Source organism: Bubalus bubalis, chromosome 4, assembly GCF_019923935.1.
Source record: "Bubalus bubalis isolate 160015118507 breed Murrah chromosome 4, NDDB_SH_1, whole genome shotgun sequence".
Lineage (NCBI taxonomy): Eukaryota > Metazoa > Chordata > Mammalia > Artiodactyla > Bovidae > Bubalus > Bubalus bubalis.
In genome coordinates, this window is record NC_059160.1 from 22,277,096 (window position 1) to 22,289,320 (window position 12,225).

At 38.2% G+C, this 12,225-nt stretch overlaps 1 protein-coding gene across 8 annotated transcripts in view; it reads right to left on the minus strand.

Annotated features, from left to right (window-relative positions):
- The window catches only part of LRP6 (LDL receptor related protein 6), a 177,578-nt gene that overhangs the window by 130,015 nt on the left and 35,338 nt on the right, over positions 1–12,225 (minus strand). Inside the window, exon 2 of one of the 8 annotated variants that reach the window (XM_025283273.3) lies at positions 5,400–5,498. The exons of the other annotated variants lie outside the window; for them this stretch is intronic. Within the exon in view, the coding sequence (XP_025139058.1) occupies positions 5,400–5,407 (8 nt within the window). The 5' untranslated portion in view covers positions 5,408–5,498. The remainder of the gene's footprint in view (positions 1–5,399; positions 5,499–12,225) is intronic. 8 annotated transcript variants of the gene reach the window in all.

Consider the following 12,225-nt stretch of genomic DNA (forward strand, 5'->3'; position numbering starts at 1 on the left):
ATTTATCAGGCAAAATGAACTGAAAGAAACTGCGTGTGGTTAGTAAAACTAAACAAAATAGACCTTAAGTCAGAATGCATTAGTAATAAAGTCAGCCCCTAAATAATAGTATGTAGTATATAAGAAGATAATCCAACTACCTACACTTCAAAAAAGCCTCAAAGCACACTTTTAAAAAGCAAAATAGGCAGATGGATAGACAGAAATTGTCAGATCAAGATTTTTAACACATTTCTCTCAGCAACAGATAAATCAAACAATCATAAACCAATCAGACAATTTCAACTCAACACAACACACATGCTTGATTTAATGAATACACCCAGAACACTGCAGTCAAAAACTGTAGTACAATCTTTTCAAGCACACATGGACTATTTTAAAAGTCTAACCACACACTGGGCCATAATGCAAATCTTAAATATTAGATGACTGATACACGTCACACATGATGACTGCAATGTAATTAAGCAAGAAATAATAACTAAAGGAAAAAATCCATATATGTCAGAAAATTAAAAATCACATTTCTAAAATAACAGAGCTCAAAGAAATAAATCTTAGTGGAAATTATGACAAGATACTAAATTATTAGATGCAGACAATAAAACCTATGAGGTACAGTAATACAGCACTCGTGTGTGCTCAGTTGCTCAGTCGTGTCCACTCTTTGTGACTTCATGGACTGTAGCCGTCAGGGTCCTCTGTCCATTGGATTATTCCAGCAAGAATGCTGGAGTAGGTCGCCGTTTCCTCCTCCAGAGGAGACAGGGATCGAACCCATGTCTCCTGCAACTCCTGCATTGGTAGGCAGATTCTTTACCACTGAGCCACCTAGGAAGCCTTAAGACAACACTTGAAGGTGTTTAAACTGGAAAAGCTGAAAAGTTAAAAAGAGCTAAGCCAAAGAAAGTGTAAGAAACATAAAGAAGGGAGAAGAAATCTTTCAAGTTTAAAAAAAAAAAAAAAGGAAAAGCACCACAGAGAAAAGTGAAGGGGAAAAAAATGTGCTAAAAAAACAACTGTGTCAAGATAAAAGTTTTAAAAACCTGAATAGAGCCCACTAAAAGAGTGGTTCATCTTTTCCAGAGGGGGAGAAACAGGGAAAACAAAGCCCAAATATTTACTGGTAAATTCTATAAAAATTTGAAGGACCAAATAACTTAAAAATATGTCAGTGTACAGGAAACGAAGACACCTCAAAACAGCAGAATAAACAGTCTTCTCAAGCACATATGGAATATTCAAAGACATGAGCCATGCAACTAAAAAGAATTAAATTCATTCAAGTATATTCTCTGGCCACAAATACGTAGAATTGATCTCGGTAAGAGAAAGATATCTAGATAAGCATTAAAATTTCAAAATTAACTAATATACTCTTCTGAACACATGTAGGCAGCAAATTATTAACCTTGTCTTTGGCCCTCAGCTACTGGCAGGTAATGTCTAAACTGCTGGACTGTCCTGCCCGGTAAGTGTGCTTTTGCTTATCTGGAGCCCTGGGCCAGCACAGACCGTCTATGCTAACAATGTGATTTATGGTGGGTGCTTTGGGCCACTCAATATCAGCTCACTCTCTTGGAGGGGCTGGAGGAGACTAAAAGGTCAATCAAGCAGGCACTCTGTCTGCCCCAATAAAAACTACACTATAGGCCTCAGGTGAGCTTCTCTCATTTGCATTACTCTGCATGAGGTCACATAACTCCACTGAGAGAAAACAACTGGAGGCTCTCTTCCCTTGGGTGACTTATTTGAATGCTTTCATTGAAATAAACCAGAACAGGCATATTACAATTTCAAGTGATTCTATGAGTTATTCTAATTCTCTAGTGAATAACTGAACCTAAGAGTAGTCTTGAGGACTCCAAATTTGCCTCTGGTATCAAAAGTGAGAGTGGTCTGGGGGACTTCCTCCAACTTCTCATAAGAATCAAAGGAAATTAGAAAATGTTTATAATTTAATGAAACCAGAAACACATCATATCAAAATAATATGGTGCAACTAAACACGTTCAAAGAAAAGTAAGATTAAATGCTTATATTATAAAAGAATAAAGTTTCTCAATCAATGACCTAGGCTTCCACCTTAAGGAACTAGAAAAAAATTAAAATTGAAGCATAAGAAAGGAAATAAAGATAACATAAATCAATGCAATTGAAAAGAGAAAAAAAAATCAATAAAACAAAAAACCAAGGCATTTGAAACTATCAGTAAACTTGATAAAACTTGAACTAACCAAGAAAAAAAAAGCCACATTCCTACTAATGTCAGGAACAAAGGAACTATACAACACACCAGATAAACATTAAACAGCTATCAGTTACAACTTAATTACCCCAAGTTTGACAAACTGAAGACACAAACTATGAAAGCTATGAACATTTAATATGTCTATTAAAGAAAAGAGCTTCACAATTTAAAGTCTTCCAGTAAAGAAAACTCAAGGACGGTCTAGATGGCTGAACTGGTGAATTCCATCAAAGATTTCAAGACTAAATACCAATTTGACACAAATTCGCCCCCAAAACAGGAGGGAAAAACAAATATCCAATGCATTTTATGAAGTCAGCATGACCCTGATCCCCAAATCTGAACATGACAAGAGGAAAAAAAACCTATAAACCAGAATCTGTCATGAAGACAAACACAAAAAGGCTCAACAAAATTTTAGCCAATCAACCTAATATATAAGAAGGGTCATCGTTGTTTAGTCACTAAGTTATGTCCAACTCTTTTGTGACCCCATAGACTGTAGCCTGCCAGGCTCCTTTGTCCATGGGACTTCCCAAGCAAGAATTCTGGAATGGGCTGCCATCTCCTCAAGGGGATCTTCCCAACCCAGGGATCAAACCTGCATGCCCTGCACTGGCAGATGTGTTCTTTACCACTGAGGCACCAAGGAAACCCCTATAAAAAGTTTCAAACCTCTAGACTCGGTATGTGAGATGAGCAAGATCTCATAATAGAAAGTTAATATAAAAATCAATTTATTTATACAAAAGCAATGAACAATTGGAAATTAAAATTTCTAAATAGTATCATTTACAGTAGAATCATAAAACATAAAATTTTTTGGTAAAAATGTAATAATGTGTATGACCTATGTGCTGAAAACTACAAAATAGGGATAAAAAAATCAAAGACCTAAATAAAGATAATCTATGTTCATGGATGGTGGTTAATATGTCAATTCTCCCAAAACGAATTGGGATTTACAATCAAAATTCCAACAAGATTTAATTAGAGTTTGACAAGCTGATACTAATATTCATTCAAAATATCAAAGATTAGAGTTGCCACAACAATTCTGAAAATGAAAACCATCTTGGAGAACTCATAATAACTGTTTTCAAGACTTACTATCTTGACTACAGTAGTCAAGAGAGCATGCTATTGACAAAACAATGGATGCAAAGATCAAATGAACAGAGTCCAGAAACAGATTCACATATCTGGTTTAAAGACAGTTTAATAGAAGACAGTCTTTTCAACAAATGATGCTAGAACAACTGGATATTCACATGCCGAAAGATGTACTTCAATCACACCACAAATTATACACAAATTTTAAGTCAAAATGGGTCATAGAGTTAAATGCAAAATCTAAGACTTCTAGAAGAAAACACAGGAGAAAACTGTTGTGACCCTAGATTAGGCAAAGGTTTCCAAGATTTAATGTCTGTGTGTGTGCACGTGTGTTTGCATGTGTGTGCTCAGTCATGTCTGACTCTTTGCAACCCCATGGACTAGAGCCTACTAAGCTCCTCTATCCAAGGGATTTCCCAGGCAAGAATACTGGAGTAGGTTGCCATTTCCTTAGTGATCAATGCAAACAAATAGAGGAAAACAATAGAATGGGAAAGACTAGAGATCTCTTCAAAAAATCAGAGATACCAAGGGAACATTTCATGCCAAGATGGGCACAACAAAGAACAGAAACGGTATGGACCTAACAGAAGCAGAAGATATTAAGAAGAGGTGGCAAGAATACACAGGAAAACTATACAAAAACGATCTTCATGACCCAGATAATCACGATGATATGATCACTCACCTAGAGCCAGACATCCTGGAGTACAAAGTTCAGTGGGCGCTAGGAAGCATCAATGCTAACAAAGCTAGTGGAGGTGATGGAATTCCAGCTAAGTTATTTCAAATTCTAAAAGATGATGCTCTTGGAGAAGGAAATGGCAACCCACTCCAGTGTTCTCGCCTGGAGAATCCCAGGGATGGGGGAGCCTGTTGGGCTGCTGTCTATGGGGTTGCACCGAGTCGGACATGACTGAAGCGACGCAGCAGCAGCAGCATGTGCTATTTTTCCTTTTATCTCAATTCCCCAGAGGAGTCATTTATGGCTCTTAACTGTAATTGTTTTAAATCGCTAATTAAAATTTAGAAAAAATGCCAAAAAATAAATAAATAAATAAAAGATGATGCTGTGAAATTGCTGCACTCAATATGCCAGCAAATTTGGAAAACTCAGCAGTGGCCACAGGACTAGAAAAGGTCAGTTTTCATTCCAATCCCAAAGAAAGGCAGTATAGAATGCTCAGCCTACCACACAATTGCACTCATCTCACATGCTAGTAAAGCAATGCTCAAAAATCTCCTTGTTATTCTTGCTAGCAAAGGTATACAAGTAACATTAAATATATAAAGACAAGCTCACCATCACTAGCTATTAGAGAAATACAAATTAAAACCACAATGAGATCACAATATACATATAAGAATAGCTCAGTTGGTAAAGAATCCACCCGCAATGCAGGAGATCCTGGTTCAATTCCTGGATCAGGAAGATCCTCTGGGGAAGGGATATGCTACCCACTCCAGCATTCTTGGGCTTCCCTTGTGGCTCAGCTGGTAAAGAATTCGCCTGCAATGTAGGAGACCTAGGTTCAATCCCTGGGCTGGGAAGACCCCCTGGAGAAGGGAAAGGCTGTCCACTCCAATATTATGGACTGGAGAATTCCATAGACTGTATAGTCCATGGGGTCACAAAGAGTCGGACACGACTGAGCGACTTTTACTTCACAAAGGAAACTGACATTACAAATGCCAATGAGGCTGCAGAACAACTGAAACTTTCAAAGACTGCTAGTGGGAATAAAATACAATATAACCACTTCAGGAAATTTTCAATTTCTTATGAAGTTATTTACAGTTACCACAGAATCCAACAATCTGACTTCTAGGCATTACCCAAGAGGAGGAAGAGACATGAAAACTAATGTTCACACAAAAACCTGTACATGAATGTTTACAATGGATTTGTAATTACCAAAACTGGAAACAACTCAAAAATCCCTGAACTGATTAATGGACAAACTAATAGATCAATATCACAGGATACCACTCAGCTACAACAAAAACAACAAAAACTATGGCTACTCACAACAACATAGATGAATCTCAAATGTATTATGCTGAGTCAAAGAAGCCAGTCTCAAAAATCTATATCGTTTCATTTACATCATTTCATTTACATGACAGTCTGGAAAAGATAGAATAATAGGAACAAAGAACAAATCAGTAATTACCAAGAGCTGAGGATGGGACAACAACATAAGTACAAAAAAGCATGTGGAAATGTGGGGGGGGGGGGGGGGGGGGCGGGGAGCAGGACAATGATAGAACAGTTCTACATCTTGACTGTTTGACTGTGGCGGTGATATGGCAAAGACTTTAAACTCTAGCCGGCTCCTGAGTCCTTTCTCAACTATGCCTATTAAGACTTATGTCTTTATGACTGATAAAGACTTCCATAAAATGCTAACACAGTTTCATGGCTGCATCCTTAGGATGCCCCAGCTCCTCTTAAAAGCACCTGCCTGAAAACACTCAAAGCTGCAAGAATTTACTGTTTGTTCCAGCAAACACCTGAGCTTCTTCTGTCTGGCAGGATGTGTGGGATGGGGAGAGCTTCTGATGGGCAACAGTTAACCAATCCAGGTAGTTTCACATAAACCAATAACAAAAATCTCCTCTTCCAGTTTTTTGTTATTTATCACTTCCCTGACTCCAATGAATCCCCACTAATCCCTTCTCAATTGCATTATTCTTCCTTTAAAACCCCAAGTCACTGCTGTACAAATAAAAGTCCAGTTCCACTCACACTGCAGTCTCTTCCATAATGCAATAATAAATTACTGATTAAAATCTGTGCTTACATTTTAACTAGGGTCCAGCTTTGTTCATCTTGAACAGTACACAACTATATTCATTTGTTAAAATTCATAACACCATACAATAAATATGATAATTTTATTGTATGTAACATTATACCCCTATTAAAAAAAGAGAAACTTTTGTAAACAACAAAGAGCTTCTGAACCATCAGCAATAACGCTTTGTAAATGTGGTCCACAGACCAACAACCTTAGCAAAATCTCAGGCTCCATACAAAACTACTAAATAAGAATTTGCGTTGTAATAAGAGAATGAAACCACAGTATTATCTTTCCTTATATATGTATTTTTGTGACATCAGAAAATACATAGTAAAACATAGTAATAGTAGTATACACAACTCTAAAAAACACTAAGCAATACTCCTAGGATAAATCTATAAAGCATTTGGCAAAATGCTCCTTGGTTAATTTGGAAAAACCACCCATTAAATTTCAATCATATTGTGACTATTTTCTGAACCCAAAATTATAGCTGACACAGTCCAACACCAAGATAAAATATTTTAAATCATTCTTCCCAAAAATGTGGTTAAGTATTCATGCCATTAGCCAAGCATAAAAATTATAAAGACACTCCAAGGTTTTAAAGAAATATTTCCCCAGTCATTTCATTCAATCAAACCCTTCCTTTCATCAAAAGAAAAAACTGAACCTAAGTTTTCCCAAATCTTTATATGCATGTTATAGTCATTTATCTCAGCCTCCCAGAATGACTAGGAAATGGCCATTCTACAGTCTTATCCACAAACTGTTTAACTGAAAATTACATACAAGTATTAGCTCCATTCAAACACCATTGCTGTTTCCCCCTGAGAATGAGAGAGAGAGAAGGAAGGAGCATATCACATATATTTAACAATAATTTATATAAAACTACAAATACTGCAACATACGATCATAACTGTGATCAAGGGATTGTATTTGTATCAATACAAATCTCCAAGAGATCATTCAAGAATATGGCAATACTACTCGCCAACACTTAGGTCTGGATTTAGGACTCTCTAATTCTGTAAGATGTGAAAAATCCCACAATACGTATTGAGGCAAACACCTAAAATATTAGCTACAATATACTTTTCAACTACTCCCACCTTGATTATAAAAAACCATTCATTCTAGGAATGAAATTTCTGTTTTTGATTGCTCTGAGGCTAATGAACTAAACTCATATATGATGTATACTTGTATCGACATTAAGTTAAATGTGAGCTCATACTAATGCCTCCAATTCTAATCCATGACCACATGGATCACTGTACCCTCCTTCCCTTGCTTGTCTGTAACCTCCTACTCCAACACTGAGAAACCTTGTTCCCACCACCTACCACCTATCTTCCTGACTTGGTGAATTCTAGTATAGAATCAGAATTGTTAACTATTCCTCTGTGGGAAGAAACATATTGAACCTGAGGACACTACTTATGTGCAGTTCCTTTTGCCTTCAGTCTAACAGGTTCCAAGCATTTCCAAAGTTACTTAGGTGAGCCCCTTTCCTCCCCCATTCTATTCAGATTTTTTTCATACATTTCTAACAGAATTAGATTTGTTTGGCTCTATCTGCATTTTATCCTGGGATCCTCCAAACACCTACAAGGTTGTTTTTTTTTTTTTAATTTGCATACATTAAGGTTCTCTTTCTGCTGTAGAGTTCTATGAGTTTTGACAAATTAACAGTGTGCTCTTTGATAATGCTTCTCATCTTCTATATACATACAACAGCTTACAATTTTACTACTTATTCTTCAGGCAAACACACAAATTTCCAGAGTCCTCTTTAATTCTACTAAACAAAATATAGAGTCTCCATATTGCAGGCTTATCTCCATCTATACACCACTGTTTTCACTCTAGGAGGAGACATTTCAGAAAACCTACTTTCAGACTACAAACAGTTGTCTGCTCATGATTAGGCTTCAAAGGAAAATGTTACCGAGTTGTAAGAAAACAGATTTCATATTCTATTTTACAACCAAGTTCTGAGGGTTTCACTTAAGCCTCTATCATTAATAGATTAATGAAAACTTTAAAAGACATTTATAGGGGAAGGAGGTAGGAGGGGGGTTCAGGATGGGGAACACGTGTACACCCGTGACAGATGCATGTTGATGTATGGCAAAACCAATACAATACAGTAAAGTAAAAATAATAATAATAATAATAAAAATAAAAGTTATGAATTCATTTTACTGCTTTCATTTCCACTTCGGTTTTCTTACATATAAACTGAGATGATATGAGTTCACTTCCTTAGTTCAGTCTCACCGTAAGGATTCTTAAAGTCAGTCTAGTCTAAAAAGTATGTTTACTGTAGACAAACAGTATGTAATAAAGAAAGTTATCAACAGACCCATTATCAATGGATTAGGAAACTAGAAAAAGACTAAGTAAGATCCATAAGTAAGATATAAAAGCATATAGGTTCTATTCCCTGGATGTCTGCCCCAATCCAAATTAAAATTCCTGAACATGTCTGAAACTCATCTATCAAAATTAAGACTCTAGATTATATTATGTAACATTCTTCTAGTTAATAAATACTGTATTACATAAGCTTTATGTATTTGGATTTTTAATACAAAAAAGCAAAGTCCTAACTTTCAATTTCTGGTACAGCATGTAAGAAGCTTAGAACTCATCACTCCATCCTAATGACAAACAAAAACCTGAACAAACTGAAAAAAATGTCAACAATTCTTAGATCCATCAGAGAACTGGGTTAGAGAACAAACTGCTGATCCAAAAATTGGAGAGACAAGCAGATACAGAGACTAATAACTTAGCAGGGCAGAAACCCGAAAGGAGAAACCTACGTGGGAACCAGAACCAGGGCAGTGGAATCTAAACTGTTAACTGATGAGTTGCTACAGGCTTGGTATAAACAAACCTCAAAAACTCCAGAGCGGCAGTCACGAGGTGAGCCTCACACTCTGGAGAGTCCTCCTCCAGCAACTCTGCCAGGCGCTCACTGTGAAGACCAAAGCAACCACCATAGAAACTCTCACCCTTCCAGCAACGTCCAAGACAAAAATAATAACTTTTGAACTACATCAGTATTCTATTCTTCTTAACAAGGCCTGCCCTCAAGATCGAGAGACTATCCCAACCAATTGGGTGCTTCATCAGAGCCTTCCAGACCTGAGAGAAGGGAAAACCAAACTCAGCACCCTCTGCTGCTCCTAAGGGGATGAAAAACATCTAAGATGTATTTGTGGCACTACCAGCCCAGCAACTAAAAGACTCACTAAAAGACCGAGACCTACTCAGAACTATAGAACACATTCCCTCTCCTAACACTTCAACACATTCAGTTCAGTTCAGTCGCTCAGTCAAGTCCGATTCTGTAACCCCATGAATCACAGCACGCCAGGCCTCCCTGTCCAACACCAACTCCTGGAGTTTACCCAAACTCATGTCCATCCAGTCGGTGATGCCATCCAGCCATCTCATCCTCTGTCGTCCCCTTCTCCTCCTACCCCCAATCCCTCCCAGCATCAGAGTCTTTTCCAGTGAGTCAACTCTTCGCATGAGCTGGCCAAAGTACTGGAGTTTCAGCTTTAGCATCATTCCTTCCAAAGAAATCCCAGGGCTGATCTTCAGAATGGACTGGTTGGATCTCCTTGCAGTCCAAGGGACTCTCAAGAGGCTTCTCCAACACCACAGTTCAAAAGCATCAATTCTGCGGCACTCAGCTTTCTTCACAGTCCAACTCTCACATCCATACAGGACCACAGGAAAAGCCAGAGCCTTGACTAGACGGACATTTGTTGGCAAATTAATGTCTCTGCTTTTCAATATGCTATCTAGGTTGGTCATAACTTTCCTTCCAAGGAGCAAGCATCTTTTAATTTCAAGGCTGCAGTCACCATCTGCAGTGATTTTGGAGCCCAGAAAAATAAAATCTGACACTGTTTCCACTGTTTCCCCATCTATTTGCCATGAAGTGATGGGACCAGATGCCATGATCTTCGTTTTCCGAATGTTGAGTTTTAAGCCAACTTTTTCACTCTCCTCTTTCACTTTCATCAAGAGGCTTTTTAGTTCCTCTTCACTTTCTGCCATAAGGGTGGTGTCATCTGCATATCTGAGGTGATGGATATTTCTCCCGGCAATCTTGATTTCAGCTTGTGCTTCTTCCAGCCCAGCGTTTCTCATGATGTACTCTGCATATAAGTTAAATAAGCAGGGTGACAATATACAGCCTTGACGTACTCCTTTTCCTATTTGGAACCAATCTGTTGTTCTTTGTCCAGTTCTAACTGTTGCTTCCTGACCTGCATACAGATTTCTCAAGAGGCAGGTCAGGTGGTCTGGTATTCCCATCTCTTGAAGAATTTTCCACAGTTTATTGTGATCTACAGAGTCAAAGGCTTTGGCATAGTCAATAAAGCAGAAATAGATGCTTTTCTGGAACTCTCTTGCTTTTTTGATGATCCAGCAGATGTTGGCAATTTGGTCTCCGGTTCCTCTGCCTTTTCTAAAACCAGCTTGAACATCTGGAAGTTCACAGTTCACGTACTGCTGAAGCCTGGCTTGAAGAATTTTGAGCATTACTTTACTAGTGTGTGAGATGAGTGCAATTGTGCGGTAGTTTGAGCATTCTTTGGCATTGCCTTTCTTTGGGATTGGAATGAAAACTGACCTTTCCCAGTCCTGTGTCCACTGCTGAGTTTTCCAAATTGGCTGGCATATTGATTGCAGCACTTTTGCAGCATCATCTTTCAGGACTTGAAACAGCTCAACTGGAATTCCATCACCTCCACTAGCTTTGTTCATAATGATGCTTTCTAAGGCCCACTTAACTTCACATTCGAGGATATCTGACTCTAGGTGAGTGATCACACCATGGTGGTTATCTGGGTCATGAAGATCTTTTTTGTACAGTTCTTCTGTGTATTCTTGCCATCTCTTCTTAATATCTTCTGCTTCTGTTAGGTCCATACCATTTCTGTCCTTTATCAAGCCCATCTTTGCATGAAATGTTCCCTTGGTATCTCTGATTTTCTTGAAGAGATCTCTAGTCTTTCCCATTCTGTTGTTTTCCTCCATTTCTTTGCACTGATTGCTGAGGAAGGCTTTCTTATCTCTTCTTGCTATTCTTTGGAACTCTGCATTCAGATGCTTATATCTTTCCTTTTCTCCTTTGCTTTTCGCTTCTCTTCTTTTCACAGCTATTTGTAAGGCCTCCCCACACAGCCATTTTGTTTTTTTGCATTTCTTTTCCATGGGGATGGCCTTGATCCCTGTCTCCTGTACAATGTCACAAACCTCCATCCATAGTTCATCAGGCACTCTATCAGATCTAGTCCCTTAAATCTATTTCTCACTTCCACTGTATAATCATAAGGGATTTGATTTAGGTCATACCTGAATGGTCTAGTGGTCTTCCCTACTTTCTTCAATTTTGGTCTGAATTTGGCAATAAGGAGCTCATGATCTGAGCCACAGTCAGCTCCTGGTCGTCTTTTTGTTGACTGTATCGAGCTTCTCCATCTTTGGCTGCAAAGAATATAATCAATCCGATTTTGGTGTTGACCATCTGGTGATGTCCATGTGTAGAGTCTTCTCTTGTGTTGTTGGAAGAGGGTGTTTGCTATGACCAGTGCATTTTCTTGGCAAAACTCGATTATGCCCTGCTTCATTCCATATTCCAAGGCCAAATTTGCCTGTTACTCCAGGTGTTTCTTGACTTCCTACTTTTGCATTCCAGTCCCCTATAATGAAAAGGACATCTTTTTTGGGTGTTAGTTCTAAAAGGTCTTGGAGGTCTTCATAGAACCGTTCAACTTCAGCTTCTTCAGAGTTACTGGTTGGGGCATAGACTTGGATTACTGTGATATTGAATGGGTTGCCTTGGAAACAAACAGAGATCATTCTGTCATTTTTGAGATTGCATCCAAGTACTGCATTTCAAACTCTTTTGTTGACCATGATGGCTACTCCATTTCTTCTGAGGGATTCCTGCCCGCACTAGTAGATATAATGGTCATCTGAGTTAAATTCACCCATTCCAGTCCATTGTAGTTCGCT